General features: G+C 41.9%; 8 protein-coding genes across 8 annotated transcripts; 4 read left to right on the top strand and 4 right to left on the bottom strand.

The window, feature by feature from the left end:
* Nucleotides 1–1,447: 1,447 nt before the first annotated feature.
* IL334_000826 (uncharacterized protein) lies at nt 1,448–3,557 on the top strand (the record flags this gene model as incomplete). Its single annotated transcript, XM_062932589.1, has 5 exons — nt 1,448–2,195; nt 2,260–2,643; nt 2,719–3,009; nt 3,083–3,328; nt 3,400–3,557. 5 exons carry the CDS (start codon nt 1,448–1,450, stop codon nt 3,555–3,557), a joined length of 1,827 nt encoding a protein of 608 aa, XP_062788640.1.
* A 643-nt stretch (nt 3,558–4,200) lies between these two features.
* IL334_000825 (uncharacterized protein) lies at nt 4,201–4,861 on the bottom strand (the record flags this gene model as incomplete). The annotated part of the gene is made up of 3 exons (XM_062932588.1): nt 4,201–4,294; nt 4,373–4,500; nt 4,601–4,861. 3 exons carry the CDS (start codon nt 4,859–4,861, stop codon nt 4,201–4,203), a joined length of 483 nt encoding a protein of 160 aa, XP_062788639.1.
* A 986-nt stretch (nt 4,862–5,847) lies between these two features.
* IL334_000824 (uncharacterized protein) lies at nt 5,848–8,212 on the top strand (the record flags this gene model as incomplete). The annotated part of the gene is made up of 5 exons (XM_062932587.1): nt 5,848–6,793; nt 6,860–7,267; nt 7,342–7,608; nt 7,682–7,921; nt 8,055–8,212. The coding sequence occupies 5 exons, from the start codon at nt 5,848–5,850 to the stop codon at nt 8,210–8,212; spliced, it is 2,019 nt and encodes a 672-aa protein (XP_062788638.1).
* Nucleotides 8,213–8,732: 520 nt separating this feature from the next.
* On the bottom strand, nt 8,733–9,900 carry IL334_000823 (uncharacterized protein; the record flags this gene model as incomplete). Its single annotated transcript, XM_062932586.1, has 4 exons — nt 8,733–8,876; nt 9,011–9,187; nt 9,313–9,585; nt 9,682–9,900. The coding sequence occupies 4 exons, from the start codon at nt 9,898–9,900 to the stop codon at nt 8,733–8,735; spliced, it is 813 nt and encodes a 270-aa protein (XP_062788637.1).
* A 467-nt stretch (nt 9,901–10,367) lies between these two features.
* IL334_000822 (uncharacterized protein) lies at nt 10,368–11,499 on the top strand (the record flags this gene model as incomplete). Its single annotated transcript, XM_062932585.1, has 6 exons — nt 10,368–10,435; nt 10,511–10,578; nt 10,728–10,908; nt 11,004–11,167; nt 11,237–11,386; nt 11,459–11,499. The coding sequence occupies 6 exons, from the start codon at nt 10,368–10,370 to the stop codon at nt 11,497–11,499; spliced, it is 672 nt and encodes a 223-aa protein (XP_062788636.1).
* Nucleotides 11,500–12,919: 1,420 nt separating this feature from the next.
* Nucleotides 12,920–13,707, top strand: IL334_000821 (uncharacterized protein; the record flags this gene model as incomplete). Its single annotated transcript, XM_062932584.1, has 4 exons — nt 12,920–13,078; nt 13,143–13,366; nt 13,420–13,464; nt 13,557–13,707. The coding sequence occupies 4 exons, from the start codon at nt 12,920–12,922 to the stop codon at nt 13,705–13,707; spliced, it is 579 nt and encodes a 192-aa protein (XP_062788635.1).
* Nucleotides 13,708–17,156: 3,449 nt separating this feature from the next.
* On the bottom strand, nt 17,157–17,999 carry IL334_000820 (uncharacterized protein; the record flags this gene model as incomplete). The annotated part of the gene is made up of 1 exon (XM_062932583.1): nt 17,157–17,999. One exon carries the CDS (start codon nt 17,997–17,999, stop codon nt 17,157–17,159), a length of 843 nt encoding a protein of 280 aa, XP_062788634.1.
* Nucleotides 18,000–18,531: 532 nt separating this feature from the next.
* Nucleotides 18,532–19,161, bottom strand: IL334_000819 (uncharacterized protein; the record flags this gene model as incomplete). Its single annotated transcript, XM_062932582.1, has 1 exon — nt 18,532–19,161. One exon carries the CDS (start codon nt 19,159–19,161, stop codon nt 18,532–18,534), a length of 630 nt encoding a protein of 209 aa, XP_062788633.1.
* Between the last annotated feature and the right edge of the window lie 168 nt (nt 19,162–19,329).

Here is a 19,329-nt window from a genome sequence, read left to right as displayed (position 1 = left end):
ATTGAGACCGATACTGCCTTCGCTGGGAATTTGTACTTATGCCTGCTCATCTTGGTATCCGAACGACATGTCCCAGCATCAAAGGAGCAGAGATTGACAACCAGCTAGTTTGTATCTGGAAAATGCCGCTTGCTGCCAAACAAATCAATATCGTGTATGCGTGTAAGAGGATGCATTTATATCTCGTGACTTGTTTCTTGATTTGATCGTTGCATCGCACAAATGGTGATATCTGATGTCGAAATGCAATGTAAAGAGGATTCATACACTGGAGGAAAATAGCCACGGTGAGCCTTACAACAGAACACCGATTCAGTGGTTTCATGATAGGTATTTTTTCCTTCTTGTGGCACGATGTTTGATTCCCTGAAATGACACTCAGGGTCATCTTCGTCCCATTTACATCATCCCCCCCTCGTCAATCATCATTTTCCTGCAATAATGAGGACAGCGGTGGGGAATCTCGCGTTTCCTAGGCCTGGTTGTTATTTTTGTTTTATTTGTTTTGGGTCCAAGGCACGTCCGCCCCCCTGTCCTCCCCTCTTCACTCGATTCACAGCTTTTGAACGTCATGACACCTGGACCAGCAGCCCAACACAATCATTTTCTATTCCGCAGAGATCACCCATCCCCTGTTCCCAGTCGTCCTTTTACCCTGCGTGAATGCACCCTTATCCCTAGGATTCATTTTGTTATGTTAGGTGGTAGAAAACATAATAATTATGATGTAACGCCCCCCCACCTCATGCGCCTATACTCTACCTAACACATAGAAAGTATCTAATCAAGTTTGTATATGCGAATTTTGATATATGCCGTTTTGTGCAGCTTTGTGTGATGACGATCTATAGATAGCCCTTTTCAACCTTTTTCATGTCATCTAGCTGAATTGAACAAATCAACATATCTTGCATCTCTTGATTTCATTCATCACCAAAGTCACTAACACGCAAAGAAAAGACATGCAAACCAAAACAAGAAAACAAAGAAACACGACTAGCGCTTCAGTGAGAACAGGTTATCCCACGTGTACAGGGCAATTCTTTTGAAATAAAGGGCACCGAATTTATTTGTTATCATCACAAACTGCTACCACTTGCACTGCATTCAACATAAGCACCATACAGCCAACAGAAGAGGAAAAAAGCTTGGATATTCTTGGCTCTCTCCTTTTTCACCTCTTCCTTGTTTCATCCTCCCCATACATATTCACCTTTCAACAACAGCTTTCAATCAACAACCAACGATCGGGTTCATAGTATCCCCCCTTCAATGATCACTTGAATTCATACATACCCTCTACACAGTATTACCATCGCCGGTTATATAGTCTCAACAAACTCTCACTCGGTGCGAATTACGAGAACTTCCACCATCCATCATTCCACCATATCACCTTCCTAACAACACCCTGTGACGACCTAACGAAATCAAACTCAACCTACAAATGGACAAACGACTTTCATCACCTTTCAGCCAAGCTCGATATGCTGTGGAGATAATAACGGATAGGATAAAAAGCTGGAGGGTTGAAGGATCAGGAGAAAGTAGCGGAGGACAAGAAGAGGGGTATAGGTTATTATCATGGAGGAATAGCACCAACGAACAAAGGCAAAGTGGTGGTAGAGGTGGTGATATCGTTTTGGAGAATGAAGATGATATCATTATGAACGTAAATGATTCACCACCGCCGCCTTATGATATAGATGTAGATATATCTACAATAACAGATCAACCACATCCTCAACATCTTTATCTTCCTCATCATTCCAACAGACGGTTTCATCTTGATCCAATCTTACTTCTCATCATCCTTCTATCAATAGGATTTGCAATTGTCCTGTTCATGATATTCCCTTTCCCGACTACAATACCAGCTTTCTTATCCATTTTGATCAGTTTATCTGGTTGGACAATATTGACTTGGTCAAAGATATTACACGCATTTGTCTTCCAATCAAGAGAGAAATCGACCAATTTCTTCAATCGGTATTCGAATACAAAGAGAACGATAATCGTAGCAACGACTCTGTTTTTGTTATATTTGGCTTGTTTAGGAGTCTGCGCTCCGGAGGAAGATTTACCTAGGTTGGTCAACAAAGGATCAGAAAAATACTTTATAGCTGCCAATCTACATGATAGTGAAGATATCTTACCTAAGTGGTCTGAAGAATTAGTCAAATTGATAGATCACCGTGAGTATCTCGATAACATCCCAACCATCCCAGAGTCGTGAACGGACTAACAAGAATACATCAGTTGGACACGAAAACGTATTTGTATCGATATACGAGTCCAACTCACATGACTCGACCAAAATGCTCCTATCTAGTCTGAATCAAACTCTTTTCGAAATGGACGTTGGCAGACGAATCGTCACGGCGCAAGATGACAGACATTCTTGGCCATATAACACTTCTCCTGAAAGAATAGGTTATTTAGCAAATGCGAGAAACAAGGCTTTGGAACCGATTCAAAGTCCTAGTTCAGACGTCCGATTGTCAGATCACCAAGCTTTCACTAAATTGATTTTCTTGAATGACGTCTTCTACACCTGGAAGAGTATCGTCAGATTGTTGGATACCCATATAGATGGAAAGGATGAATATGACCAAGTTTGCGCTATGGATTTTGGTACTTCAGGTGAGTAATTTACATGGACCTATAACTCTGCCAGTCCCGTTCACGAAGGTCAGTCGGCTGATTGTTGTCGTCCAGGTTTATATGACACTTGGGCTTCAAGGGATATCTGCGGTACACCGTTGCGACCATTTTGGCCCTATGTAAAAGACGAAATCACAATTGATAAAGTAAGGAACGAAGAATCATTCGAAGTGTCATCCTGTTGGAACGGAGCTGTTGTTTTCAAAGCTGGACCCTTCTTATATCAACCTTCTAAGGAAACTAAGGAAAAACTGAAGGATGAAGCCTCTGAACCAATAAATGAGGACGTAGATACTGAAGGTGATAGGCGTTTCTTCAAAAGAGGTTGGAAGATGGTCGATGATAGTAAGTCGTGGTTCTGTTCCCGTGTGTTCAGACATAATAGTGGAATCGAAAGCTGATAAGGTAAATCTTTTAGCTACATATCCAAATTCGGTTTTCTCACCTTCACTCACCTTGCCTATACAATTTAGGACATCGAACATATCAGCTTGTGATCATTCAGAATGTTTCTTGATTGGATATGACTTGCATCGATTATACGATACAGTGGATCGACCACCTAGGATATATATGAATCCAACTGTCATGCTGGCCTACGAGAAAAATTGGTATTTCTGGCATAACACCGTGTTGAGAATACCTGTTATAAAATGGTGGTTGGGTGAGTCAATATCCAATCTCCTGCTTCTTGTCAAGTCATTTGGCTGACGTTTAATCTTCCGCGGCTTCCAGAAAATTGGAGTAGAGGATATCCATTCATGTTTGTAGATTGGATTTGGGAAAATGCTGGTAGACGAAGAGATTACTGTACTTGGTCAGCTTTATCGGCACATCTACCAGATAGATGTCCTCCTCTGCCAGGGGCTGAGAATAAAAACTGGGATCAGTAGTCGAATATATGGATATTGTTCGAAGGTTGTTGATAGTCTGATCGATAAACTATTGAAAAGAAGAAATAAGCATCTAATTTCTCTACATGTTTCGACTTTGTGTTGTATATATTCTAGGTTACACTTTTCGTATTGATTGTCTGGTACTCAATTGTGATATCTCGCATTGAATGCACTGTGATATGAACATTGTTGGTCGCATTACTTTGTGTAACCTAGAGGTTAATCATAGCGATAAATATCGCTGAATGAGTAAAGCAAAGTTGGTCTTTTCGTTCAATAGTCGAATTTGAGGGAAAGGACGATGTAAAATACACAGGAGGTTGATGACAACCACCTGGGGTTAAAAGGATAATGAAATTTCATGAATTCTACTTGTTATCATTGATCAAAAATAATACAAAGGTTTGTTCACGTTGATATTCGTTATTCGTCTTATTATTCATAGTTGAGATCGGTCTCTTGACTTCGCTTCATGCTATGCTCTAATCTGAAATCTTGAAAAAATCAGACGTGTTTGAAGGGATACAATTTCTTTCTGCCTCTGGGTGTATTATTGGTAGATGGATAGTACCATCTCTAGACCTCGTTCGATGTATACGTAAGATTTCGATCTATTGAAGAAGGACCAAAAAAGATCCGGTTAGTCAGATTGGACGATACACTGAGTGTAAATGGGGACGGGTTTATGAGTGAAGTCGATTTGACATACAATAGCAATTAGTGACCAGATTAACCTATAACATCATAACATCATTTGCGATTAGAAGATAGTTCACCCAACTGAGGTTTGGAAGCAGGGGAAGTCTACTCACCCTACAATGATGATCAACCACCAAGCTTGTGAAGGTTGTACACATTGTTTATACCAAGCCAATTCACCTAATCTATCTTTATGCCAACTTTGACCTCCTACCAAAACTTCATACCAACATTCCCCGTGCTACGTTTCGTTGGTTTTTCACGTCAATCAGCACTTCGATTCCCTAAACGAACGCACGAGTGAACACAATGAAAAGTGTGTGTAACGAAATGGGACATACGATATAATCTATTGCTAAGAATGTATTCCCGATTATAATACTGGTTATTGAGATCAAAGCAGTTATCAAACCAGGTTTATAAGAAGCCAATATCAACCCTGATGAGATAGTGAAGGATATGGGTGGTGATGATCTGTTCGTATACAGTGATCCTGATAGTAAATATATTGACAAGATCGTCAGACTGAGAAGGATAGGTGTGAAAGATGAATATGGGTTCGAATGGACATGTTCATGTTGTTGAATGGACATTCGTGACATCGTGAGTTAACATCAACTACTCTTGCTCGACCAATGAGTGTTCTTCGCTTAGCCTCGATTTCGACAGTGACAGTGACAGCGACAGTGAACAGTGAACAGTGACTTCACTTTCTCTCCTCCGAACCAGACCAGCTTTGTGATATTATTGTTAAGACTGAAAATTTAGTTTTGATTTCTTTTATATTCGGATTCTGCTTATGTCAAGCAAAGAAGCAGCAACAAAAGAATACCACCGCTCTGAAATGTGTTGCATGTATGAATATGAAGGATGCATAAAAGTTCATGCATTCGCTTGATTAGAAAGCAGAAAGCATACGTTGTTTCGACAAAGACTTGGATCACAAATTTATCAATACTCGAGTAGTCATCGTATCATCAAAAAGTACTAATGATGTAGTCCCATCGATTGTGTATGACCGAAGGGGACATCAAGCTCTTTTGATTACGTATGAGATGAGGATGCTACTTACATAATCACGGTTTTTGTATTATTGACTCGGAGGATCGTTTAAATAAACCCCCAATACATCTACTGTGCAAAATTAGCACAGCTACTCTAAAAAAAAGTCGGTAAAACCGTAGTTGTCCGCCCATAAAAAAAGAAACTAACGAGAGAAGAGCCCCAACCAAGCTTGGCATCGTTCTTGTGTTCCCCCCCGCCCCCTCCCCTTGGCCCTACAAAACTGGGATTCAGGCAAAGTCGCAGTCGATCGTGGTTCCAACGTGCAATACTGACTGCACATGGCAAAGGTAAAATAAAAAACATCACGGGGTAAACAATGACCGCGCAGCAATATTTTAACTGAATTCATCAACTTAAGAGTTAAACCATCTTTGCATTAATTACATCGAAGTCCTGTCGCATTCATCGACTACACACACTATTTCACTACAACTAACAACCACAGCCTTTTCCGGTTCAACACGATCGCAATCCCCATACTCATACGCATCCTCACCCTCATGCCTAGATTCACTTGGCATACATGTTCAGACGCCTCTCACCTTTACTTGGAATCAGTAGATTCCTTCATTCCATCAAAGCTATAACAGTCTCTTCATCGCGTGAATATGAAGATAAAGATGAGGATGAAAGAGATACACTTTTGTTCTCAGCTGAATCCTATCTACCCATCATCTCCTCCAATCCTGGACTGATTCAATCAGATGATAGAAGAGGAGTAAGGTTCTCCAAATTTGGATCCAGTGGTGCATTACTTGATGTAGTTGTAGAGGATGAAGATGATGATCAATACGTGAATTCAGATGGATCAGTTGGATTTTTCATCATCAACGAACGAGATAAAAATCCAAGTCCAAGTTCAACATCGGATAGTGATTCCGATACCATATGCTCATTACCATCGAATTCATTCGATCTACCACGAAATCAAATATACTATCATTATCAAAAGCAAGCGCAAAATTCATACCTATATCCATACTCCTATTCATCACGTTACAGTCAAACAAACCAGATAATATTATCCTTATTCATAGTAATTGGATTAGGTTGGACAGTAGGATTATATTTGTCATATCCATTCCCAACTACCATACCGATATTTATTGGTTTATTAATCATATTACTAGGTTGGACTTTAATCAATATATCAAATTTGGTTTTGTCATTATTTTTAAGTCGTCAAGAAAGTAATTTAACCATTATATCAAGATACTCAACTTCTTTGAAGATCCGTTTATTACTTTCATCCATTTTCTTACTATACATGTTTAATTTGGGATTCGCGCCAATACCATCACCATATTCATCTTCACATACATCCGAATACGGATCTACGATAAAACCATCACGATTACCTCAAGAGATCAATGGAGTACATCAAAAATACTTTATAGCTGCTAATTTACATGATAACGAGGCTGTCTTGACTGAATGGTCAGATCAATTGATCAAGTTGATTTTCCATCGTTAGTAACTTTCCGACTTCACTCTAAGAACACGTTTCTCCTTACTGACACAAATGAAATTAATAGTCGGGACAGAAAATACGTTTGTGTCGATATACGAGTCCAATTCCAGAGATTCAACTAAAGAATTACTATCTACTTTTAATAATACATTAGAAAACCTCTCAATATCACATAGGATCATTACGGCTGAGAACGATGATCATTGGTGGCCATATAGTACCGCCGTAGAGAGGATAGAATATCTAGCCAAAGCGAGGAACGTGGCTTTGGAACCTATACAAAGTAAAGATGATAATATACGAATAGCGAATCATCAACATTTCACCAAGATTCTCTTCTTGAACGATATATGGTTTAAATGGGAATCGATAATAGAGTTATTAGATACTAGATACATAGATGATACGACTGGTCAACAAAGTGATTTTGGTGATTATGATCAAGTATGTGCAATGGACTTTGCAATTTCAGGTGAGCTCTATTATTCTTTCGACACTTTAAACCTGTCTGTTCTATGTGTATCTAACCAATATTTCTCACTCAAGGCCTGTACGATACTTGGGTAGCGAGAGATGTATGTGGTACACCCATGAGAATCTTTTGGCCCTACGTCAAAGATCCTACGTCAATCAAGAAAGTAATAGCAGAAGAACCATTCCAAGTTTCAGCTTGCTGGAATGGTGTTACTGCATTGGACGCTCAGCCATTCTTATATCGCGGTAATACCTATGAATCCGCAGGCATAACGAGAGTCGTCATCGGCCATGACAATACTTCATTGAGAAAAAGAGGTTGGAGAATGGTTGATAATTGTACGTTACCAATCATCTTGCATACTCGACTGAATATAGACAGGCAAAAGCTGATGATAGAATTCTCAAAAAGCTACATACCCAGGATCAATTCTTTCACCTACTATCGATCTGCCTATCCAATTTCGAACTTCAAATATCTCACAATGCGATCATTCAGAATGTTTCTTGATATCATACGATTTGCATCGCGTACATTCGGATAGACCTACGAAGATATATATGAATCCGAATGTGAAAGTTGCCTATGAACGAAAATGGTTCAAGTGGAATAACGTTATTCTGAAAATACCGATGATACAGTTTTGGAACAGTGAGTGAAATCCCTCTTTAGAAATCATTCATATCTAGATTTGTTCCTGTTGAGAATATCGTTCTTAACTGAAATCCTTCCAGTCCCCATCGAGAATGGTTCGCTGATATTACTTGATTTTGGTCATCGATAGAACACTGGTCAAGGGGATATCCATTTATGCTAGTTGATTGGATATGGGAATATCTAAGTAGAAGAAGAGATTACTGTACTTGGTCAGCATTAACCTGGTATATACCTGATAGATGTCCAGCCTTACCTGGACCACGTAATCTATCGTGGAACGAATAGTAGTGATCTCGTTGCATTCGATGAGATCGATCCCTCCAAAGTGGAAAGAACAATTTTTAAAGGTTGAAATAAAATAGATCGAGGTTTAGATCTAAAATATCACGGACAATTTCATCTCCGCCCAAGAGTATAGAATATATACCAGACGGGCTAAGTCATGTTGTACTATTATAAAATATCACACACCAAGAAAGGATGAACTGAAAATCACAATATTGGAGTCTTCGTAAATGCATAGAATGTATATATTCCCTTGTAAAGGGTTTTGCGCGTGATTTATCATACGAATAAAAACCTTTTGGGCAGATTTGTTTACATCTTGCCCAGGTCAAGTAACCAAGTTCTATTTTTCCGACTATAATGACTTTTTATTATTATACAACAGTATCATTCTAATCTTTGACACCTCCAAATTCAAATTGTTCATTTGTTGAATATATTTTTTCGGATTAAAGAGATCGAGCTTTTACCGAACGCAAGTCTGTTTTCTCTGTGATTGGACTTCCGCTTCACGCAATATTTACAAGAATCCTCTTCCTGTACCTTTGGCAAATACTCTGACAGTAGAAGATTCGATTCTGTATTGTAATGGATTCGATCTTGGTACATTTTGGAATTTCGTGTTGGGAAGTCCGGGGGGAGTGGATAAAAGATGTGATGAGATCTATTAGAAGCCAGATCATCAGTACAAGATATCAAGTTAAGAAGTCATGATCGGAGCATGACATTGTAAATGGGCTATTCGATTTATCCTTTATTTGGTGGAATAAGTCATGGTTATTGAAAAGGTAAACTTACCTCTCCCATTACATCTCCACTTCTACCTGAAGGTAAATGAGATATCCTCCACCACACATTACCTACCCTCAACAACCTATCCAGCAATTCGCTTTCACCGTCATCTCTCGAGGAAGACGTGGTGGATGATAGTGGAAGATGATCTGCATGTAAAGTAGATACGAGAATCGAATTTGTCTATCACATTTTCAAGAGCAATCCGACTTGTCAGTAAGATTTCTTAGTAGTTGCGTACACTACACCATGTACCCTTAACGAGTCAAAGTCAAGGATTAATCAATTATATATAAAATAACACTTACATTTCTGACTTTGGACAATAAAGCTCTGACGAATTTGCCAATTTCCATTGCAGATACACCCATCCAATTCAGTTCACTTAACCCATCTATTATTACCAAATTCCCTTCTGTCAATTGTGATATGATGCTATTGTATGTCTCTTTCAAAGTAGGACTTCCATTCCCGTCAAATATTCTCGGTGAATTCTTGTTCGTAGTAGGGATGAAAGTTGGAAGAGAAGTAGGTGCTATATGTATGAAAGATTGACTGGTTGTTGGAGGTAATGGTGTACCCTACTAGTCATACTCTCGTTAGCGTTCTGAGATCTGATCAATAAAGATTGGCTTAATCTGAATAGTGACCAGACCTTGGATCCGACAACCACTCACAAGCTTTTTCAATATGGATTCCCAACTTGATCTACCTTCATTCCTGAAATCCACCCAAATGACTTTTTTCTTTTCTTTGCCTAAAGCCGAAGAGACCAGGTGGTATATCGCGAAATGACCAGGAGAAGCTATGGTGTCTGATACGATGAGATGAGAACCGGGAGGAGGAAGGGATGATGACGAAGGTGGGAAAGGTAGGTGAGGTGTTAAGTATGTCATTTTCAATCTGTTTCGGGCAGTGGGTGTTGCTGTGTGACAATGTAAAGTGGTTCTTCGGACAGAAGTTGGGTGGGAGATGGTTTTGGTCTAGACACCGTCTTAACAATCTGATGTCGATAACTTGAATCAACTCGACTTGTCTTTTTGAACCCAGATGAAATCGCTCGCAGTCTCGCTCGCAAACATTTTGAAAGGTACAAAGACCACTTTCCCACGGAACGATTGGCAACCCCCGGCGACCAGGTCACGTGATACATTCACAGGTAGCGTTATTCCCACGTGGAAGGTGTTATTGCGTCATCTTCTATATTCCCGGGATATGACAGCTGTTTCGTGATCTTTCCTTTTGGGAAAGCAAGCTGGATCAAAGTTCTGATAAAGACCTTTACCCGGCAATTGCACATCCCCCCTTCTATCATTCTAATCAAGAGTACTTGAGTCTTTACTTTCTTCTTCTTCCCTCAATCATGTCCCTTCGATCTTCTGTCAACTTGCGAATCGTAAAACCAAACAGACTTATCAAGCCTACTATTGTGTAAGCTCATTCATTGATCTTCAGATTGGGTAACTCCATTCCAGCTAATTATACGGATTTGTGATTCGATCTTAGCTCTCGATCTATTATTACTTGTTCTAGACCACTTATCCAACCTACCCATATCAAGCAATACAGAATGGGTGAGTTTGATCTCCACACTTATGTCTCGTTTTGATCCTCTATATACGCGATACGGTACTATCACTCCCTTGTGGTCATCGATATTTGTTTGATACCAGAGTGATCCACCCTAAATACATCGCTAACTTCGCATATGTTTTATCTGTAGCATCAATCCTTTCAGCCACAGCCAAAGCTGCCCACTCAGCAGTAGCCAACCTCGCTTCTGCTTCTCCTATCAAAGCTGGAGATGCAGTTCCAGATGTCGAAGTCAGAGTCAACGATCTTGAGGACAGAGTCAACTTTTCAAAGTTACAAGGTAAAAACGTATTGGTTCTTGTACCAGGAGCGTGAGTTTCACCACCTATTTCCCAAGAATGTTCATATCCTGTTGACCGTCATTGCTCATTGAAATCAGATGCTAATTTCGTATCGTGTAATGCAGCTTCTCTCCTACCTGTTCTTCACAAGTTCCAGGATATCTCGATCAGTACTCAACTTTCCAATCAAAGGGAGTCAAGGATATCTACGTAGTTTCAGTCAACGATATGTTCGTTATGAACGCTTGGAAAGAGAAATTATCAGGTGGTAAAGACGTTGTCAAGTTTGGTGAGTCCAAGCAGTGATCAAGTTTGTCTGGAAGATAAGTGCTGATTTCCGTATCATGTGGCAATACAGCCGCTGATGACGAAGGTAAACTCGCTTCTGCCCTTGGACTCGTCTTGGACGCTCAAGCGATCTTCGGTGGTCCAAGACTCAAGAGAGGTGCCGTCGTTTTCGAAGATGGTAAAATAACTCATGTAGCAGTTGAACCTTCTCCAGCTGAAGGTATGTTTCATTTCACCTTCCTTCGCCATGTATACGTAGTCGACGCTGATAAACTGGGCTTGTCGTTCATAGTCACCGTCTCTCACGCTGATGAGATCCTCAAAACCTTATAAGCCTTTTGCGGTATGATCATACACAAAAGAAAGATTATAAGTGAAAGTGCTTCCAAGGTTGGAAGGTATATATATGCTTGGTCACAAAATCATATTGAGGAATGCAGTTCAGAAGTAGGAAAGAATAGTCTGGCACAATAATATCGTAAATCAACTCGTTTCGCAATCTAGTTAAGTGGGCGAGGAGAGACTTTTGGGATCGCTAATACACTGGTCAGTCTTTTTGGTGGAAACAAAGTTATGGTTTTTGCTTCTCCTTTATTGAAGTATCGCTTGACTCTTTTTACCCCTCTTACTCTCAATTTCAGGCTTCTTTCCAGCGTGCGCAAGATTGTTGAACTGAGAGCCAGTATTGGAAGCGTGATTTCGAATTGCTATCTTTGCTTCCCTACTGCATGATAAGAAGTAAACCGGCGAAATCGCATAGACAAGGAGAGAAATGACATCGATACATTCGATGAAAATGCTGGCTTGCAATTCGTTCAAGGTTTCATGATCTGTTGGTCAGTAGACATTCATCTCCCACTTCTGAACAGAGATCAACCTGTTATTCCCTTGCATTCAAATGAGGGGTCATGCACGTTCACTCACACTTCCCAAATCTGGGCGCCCGTGACGCTGAACATATTCGTGCTCGATAGTCACAAAGAGCAAGCTGAATCCAGCATTAGACTTACCCGAAAAGATTCGCACTCAGATTTCGCTCCGAGACATTATTTGATCCCATTGTGCCTCTATGCGTCAATGACATCAGAAAAACTACAGCAGACCTCTTCACTCGTCTGTTTGTGAACCAAGAAAAGGACCTCACAGTTTTTACTCGGCACACAGTCTATGAGGCCACAGGAACGCGATCGAATACCCTCCCACTTTTAGTCTAACACATACGGGAAATAACCCGGATTCTCTCGGATCTACTATGGAAGTTCCGACACACATTCCGGAACCAACGCTCAGACCCCTTCCCCCTCCCGGCGGGATATACGGAAAACGCGGTGCGGATCCTCGGGATATAGTTGCTTCCGAACAAAATCCAATCTACGATAAGATCAATGTTATAGTGCTCGTGAATATGCCGTGCATATCGACTAAGATAGGTCGATGCAAGCCTCAAACTTTGCACAGCCGACAGCTGAGAACAGGAACAGAAGCCACAGCAACTACGATCGAGACCACAAACAGAACATGCCTCCTAGTAGATCGTGGGCGAACGGCCCCCGGTAATCATCGATGCATTGCTCTGATCGTCTATAAAAAGGAGGGGGTAGTGGGTTCCAAGAGACGAACCAATCCCCACTCATTCTCTCTATCTGTACCCAAAGGATCACACAAGTAGGTTACTGCAGAGACAAATCAGGTCATAGCAAAACAGAATCTCACATTTTTAAATCGATCCCCTGTAGATCCATCACTGTTCAGCATGCCGTCCCCTCAAATGAACAAGAAGATTGTCTTTATCCTGCATCTCCTCCAGATCCCGCTCGTTATAGCATTGCTGGCTATTGGCGCATTGCGCATGTTCGGAGTCGTCGGTGGTCCCAAGACGAGGAATACCACAGCTCGATGGTCCATGAGCGTTGTACGTCCCAGTCATTGTTGGTCTGACGATCTAAGGCTTGCGCTGAATTACAATGCGTTTTCAGGCCGCGAAATCTCTCATAATATTGCAATACGAGATTTTGACCGAACACTTCAAGTGGTTTCGAAGGTGGTACAGCATAAAGGCCTTCCTCATTCTCAACATTATCGAAGTCGTGTTCTGGATTGCAGCTATTGTTCTTACCGCCAAGGGTATGATCGATACGGCTTGTTCAGGGCTGAACTGCACTCTGAACCCAGTTGTCATTGCTATTTGCAGCGTCTGCGCGTAAGTCATGGTCTCTAAAGGTGTCGTGTATCAAACTGATAACGAAATAATAGGGTACTCGCCGTTCCCGTGGCGGTGCTCACATTCATCTTGTTCAGGTAAGCAATGCTTTTCTGCCACTTCTGCAGCCGCCTTGCTCCTTTGGTGTCGTGAGCCAGTGCAGAAACCATAGAGCTGATAACCTGCGCAGACAATCCAAAGCTGGATCGTTGATTGACAATGAAGAAGTCCCGATGAGCACTGTCACGAGCGAGGAAAGTTATGCTCGCAAGGACGGATTGCAGGTGATCGAGAATGGACACTGGGTCCAGAAACAGCATGAGCCAAGGCAAATGGCTTAAGTCACATAGATCACTGCTACGAATCCTTGACCACAAGACACATAGACTTTGATCGAGACTTTTATCGTTACATTCGACCCCATACACGAACAATAAGTCAGGAAGACGGTCTGACCGTCATAGAAAGAGTCGCAGATCAGTCATACTAGAAGGAGAAGTTCTTTTTACGCTCCATATGTCCATATACTTTGGTTTTACGAATGCGATGCTGTAAAACAGATTATTGCTTCGACAACAGCAAATCCAGAGATACATGACTTCAGGTAGCAATACGTGATCCGTGCATTGTCGACATAAGTCTTTGGCCGCTCCGTCAAAATTCTTTTCAGTCCTCTTCTTTTAGTATCTTCGCAGCCGCCCTTTCAGCCTTAGTACAAAACATTACGAAGCAATCTGGGAATCTAAAAGTACACCCCTGGTTCGTACAAGATAGTTCACCCCTCTCTCTTCGGACACGGTGAGGTGGATAGGGATTGGGAGGCGCATTGGAATCTAATTTGGATATGCCTTTAGAAACACATAATGTCAACAAATATTGACTTGAAGCATGTCAAACAGTGCGATGACGCGCTTGATCACTCACTTTTTGCATCAGGGCTTTGGCAAGCTCCTAGATCTTTGGTTGGCTGAGGAAGGTCTGTTCAGTTGAAGGATGTTCCGCATTGGCGACAATCTACTCGATTGAATGGACCAAATTTCTTTCCCATCTCATGGGTGAATGTGTGAGCAATACTTTTACAGTCTGAGACAGTATCCTCGCTGGAAGCTCGATGTTCATCGATAATGAGTTCGTGATCTGGCAGATCAGTCTTTTGCGAATGGGTATCGTCCTCTTGGGGATGACTTGATACATTGCCCGTTAGCAGTCCCACATCTACTGTCTCTGAACGAGAACAAGTGGAATTGTTCGAAGGAGATGGACAGTGCGCCGAGCCGCTGGCTGCGATGGGAGGAAAATAGTGGCTGAAATCGTGTCCATTCTGACTATGCTCCGGGGATTGTGCTTCGTGCCACGAACCTGTGGTAACTGTCTCTTGTCCAAGGTACGTAAAGCGATTTGGTAACATACTGAAGTCCCAAGCCACTGAGGATTCTGATCTGCTCTTCTGGCTTAATGCAGTGTAATGGGCAAGGTACGAGTCTGGGCTATGAATGTGTGCTGATAACACGAGTATATGAAGAACAGGGAACGGAAATGGTTGCTTCTTTTGCAATTTATATTTGCTTTTCACCATGCGCCTTCTATCTTCTATCGAAGACGAAGACTGAGACTGAAAGGAAGGAAATCACGGCACAGAAGTACTTTCCGATGTGATAGGTAAATCATCAAGGAAGCGTCCAATTTGAGGAAGGCAATCATCGTTATCACTCGATGCTCAGTTCATTCTTGGTGATGGATTCTGCAATGTCCAATTAGTGAACGAACGATACTTCTATCACTCAAATACCATAATTATGCCCTGCTTCATCATCGGCAAAGTTTTCCGTGACTTACGCCCACTTCGTGGATTAGTAGAGAGTCTTGTGGTCTATTTTCCTGGGTTGAATTGCTGCCACGAAATGCAGTTTGATATGTATCGAAGTGAAAATATATATACATACAATAACTTGGCGCTTCATGTCGATCGAGTCGAGACGCAAAGCTGATTTATCAGGTGTAGCCCGATGTCAACGGTACTATTGCCTCTCTACAAAAGCCTCCAAGCGCCGTTATTTTTACTCATGGTTAGAAATTCCCCTTCACTTGCTGCTCATTCAAGTTTCCCTCTCCCATTCAGCATCAGTCTTCATGACAAATGTAGAGATGGGAAAACTGAAATCACATCCTTTGTGTGTACAATGCAAGATTTGCTTGTTTTCTGTGAGACGATGCGGTCGCCAGTCGCAAGCTTTGATCGTTCATCTCACAACAAATCAGCGTCAACTCGCCCTAATCGCTCACAGACATAGTTATAGCTTGTACTGACAGGGAGCCTCAGTACTTTGACACTCCCCATATTTATCCCTGATGTTTTGTGGCAAGTGCCTCCATGTAAATGTGGTTCTGCAGTGTCTACATTCCCGACGATGCTTAACACCGAAAAGTTTACCTTTCTGACTGCCGAACGTGTGAGAGACCCTTTTACACTTTGAGACTGATCCAATGTGGGAGGACAATCCTTCGCCATCGTGCCTACTTGATCCATGGATCATGCTGGAACTAGGCAAAACACCTCCGGCGGAAGTAGCGTTCTCATTCCCGGGAGAATAAAGAACAATTGAGCAAGTGTCATCCCAATACTCTTGAGCTGTCCCACAGTACCTTGATTCGAATGGCGGTGGGGGAGACTGCCCGAAGGCGGAGTGTTGATACGACGCGTTGAGCATTGTTGATATCGATAGATGAGTGTTATGAGGATCTACCGGAACATCTTGATTGTTCTGCCACTCTGACCCATGCGAGCGCCCACGAGTATCCCGTGATCGCCGTTCATTGAGATCAACAATAGCATCGAGGTCCATGGTGACTGTACGACTACCATATAAGATATCAACGTTGATAGAGCCAATGGGAGAAGGGAATGAATTTCTTCTTGCAGATTATGTCTTGACAAAACAGATGGACATGAGACAGAGTAGGGGGGAAGCAGCTTTTTTACATGCGCTATCAGCATTGACCTATGTGTGATCTCCCAAAGATTCGATCTACTGTAGTCGAAGGTCCGGAATGTGGCTTCTATAATATATACGACGGATATTGAGGGGCTTGAACCAAGAAAGGAGCAACATCATCTTCATGATGCTGTCCATGTCTCATCCTTTGATCTCAAGAATCCGAGAAGATGCATATGCAATAGGAAGATCGCGATAACTGCACGTTTATTGATGACGATGCTTTGTACAAGGCTTGAAACTTGGACTGAACTTTTTCTATCCCGATTGATCCGGTTCAGAACTTTCATTTCCGAACCATCCATTCAGACCCTGCTTGACGTCTTGCACAACTGTCCTCTCTACAAAGGTCAGGATACATTTAAATCACCCCACAGTCCGATTACACTACAGAATCTAGCAAAACCTTTTCAGATTGCACCGCACAGATCACCCATTATATTCGGCTTCAGAGCATATTCCTAGAGAAAAAGATGTGACCGAATGATTGGCAAGAAGCAAACTCAGACTGCTTCCGAGCAGTCACATTTGGGTACTATCTGGCCTCTCTCTGTTTGGTGAGAGCTCTGCTCGGTTGTCACCTGCCTACTCTGCTCAGTTCTCGATTTACAACGGCCGGAGCCTTTCAGCCCTTGTACGCATCTTAAAATCAGACCTTTCAAAGCTGAACGTACATCCATCGTGTATGCAGCGGATTCTATTATCGTCGTCTTGCCGAACACGGTGAGGAATCTGAGCAAAATCGTATCAGTCGCCGTATGACATTTGCATTGGCTTGTATGATCGTGCGGAATGAATCAGAAATTATCTCTCACCTTGACTGATGACTCCGCTGTACCTAATCCTTCTCCCTGGACCTCTTGAGGTAAATCTTTCCATTCAAAGTAAGCTTCGCACTCACTACATGATCTTCTGTCTGAAGGACCGAATAGTTTTCCCCTCTTGTCAACAAATCCGTGCGTATATATCGCCTTCTTGCAAGGATTTGATCCGTTTATGGCTGTATTGAAGGGACTGAGCCGTGTGACATGCGAACCCCCTGGCCCTACGTTTGAGTGGACCATATACTGTTCCGCTCCTAATGATAGTTCTGGTTGCCATGGCAAGATATCGTTGAACGAACCAGAAGGTATGATTTCACCGGAATGAGATGTTTGACCGGTCCAAGCATTGACGTCAGGCTCTTGTAATACATTTGATCCTCCCTGGTGGATTGGGTGACCAGTGAACCCCGAGTAAACAGCAGACGGAGACGAATAATCACCCTGATAAGTATCGGGACCATATTGAAAGTCATTGTCCTGAAAAGAAGGGAAGGACAACGGATCAGAAATGGGAGTTGAAAAAGGATGGTTGGGGCCAAAAGAAGGTGAGGTTCCGTCATATATGGGCTGTGTGGTAGCTTGATTGGGCGGCGAATTCAACCGAGATTCACGCAACAAATCATGTCGCCAACAGATTTCATCTAGGCTAAGACCTTGTGGTGGGGTTACAAACTGATCATCCACGTATTGAGCGTTCTGATTTGAAGTGAGATCCCAAGACTTCTCATTGATAGGATTGTTGGGAAGTGGCGAAACGCTATTGGATCGATGAGTATCAGTCCGACTTTGCACAAGATATCTATCTTCTTCAGACATTATTGCCAAGGTACACTAATCAAAATATCGATGAATTTGGTGACAGTATCTTATTTCGCGGGAAAGGGAATTTGAAGACTCATGTAAGTCATGCAGACCTATATGTGCATACATACATTGTGTTCATTGCGAGACTCGCAAGACTCGCACAATTCTATCGTGCAAATTTCCGAACTCAGCGGAACGATCCTATGTACTGCGTCATCTTCGAAGAAGGGAGATGCACTTTATGAAACCTTCTGAGTTTGACGAGTCAATTCGCCACAAAGGCATTACATTATTCAACAATGCAAGCATTGCGAAGAAGCTGCAGCTGATCGCTCCGGTGTACCTTGCATCATATCTCGATAAAGGAAAAGAGGCTGAGCGGGAACTCATGGGTTGTTCCAGGCCATTCGTCATGATATGTGTTGGCTTAGAGGACATTCGAGACTGTTCTTTCAAGTAAGTATGAGGATATCAAAGATGCATGGTATGTAAGATCGTAAATTTGATGAATTAAGTGTGAAGACTGATCAACGAAAAAGATGAGTTACCGTTTACCCTTTTTCTGAACCAAAGTGAATCCATCATCATCTACTATAGGTTCTTCTTTTTCTTTAGGTTTTTGAGATTCAACCAATTGAGGAGCTTGATCCATATCGACATCTTCGTCCTCGTAATCGTCATCATCATCATCTTCTCCTTCACTTTCACTCAAAGAACCACCTTGACCGACAGATGCTTTTACACCTGATTTCTTTACTTCTTCTGCTTTCTTTTCCAAGGCTTCCACCAAAACGAGGGGATTGGGTCCAAGAACATCTTTCCATAATCTAACTAAATCAGAAGCTACAGCGTCTATTGAACCATCTTCAAGATTCGCATCAAATTCATCAGACATTATTTGATGTAATAAATCTGCTATTTCATCAATATCTAATGGAGGATCACTGGCTGATTTAGGATCCACAACGGGTGTCGTGGATGTTTCGGTTGTAGGTATCAATGGAGCTCGAGTTTCAAACTCATCAATCAATGTAGAAGCCAGCCATGTTTTCTTGGCTGATGATTCGGTTCCACCCCATTGTTCGTTGACCGCGATGGTGAGTGCAGGCCATAAGTCTAATAAAGCAAGTGTACCCCTAGCAAAGAGGATGATGGCTTCTGGTTGTTGTGACATATTGAGATCGGATAAGATGGAAGAATTTGACGGAAATGAATGGATGGACTGGTTTATTTGATGAAATACTGCCAGAGATGGGTTGGTCGGAATGACCTCGATTCCTATTGGGATTGATCTGGACGTGGTGAACAGAAAATGATTCGCTGAGTGTGACAAATAAGAGGA

The sequence above is a fragment of the Kwoniella shivajii genome, chromosome 1 (assembly GCF_035658355.1).
Source record: "Kwoniella shivajii chromosome 1, complete sequence".
NCBI classification, from domain to species: domain Eukaryota; kingdom Fungi; phylum Basidiomycota; class Tremellomycetes; order Tremellales; family Cryptococcaceae; genus Kwoniella; species Kwoniella shivajii.
This window is presented reverse-complemented; position numbering and strand designations above follow the sequence as displayed.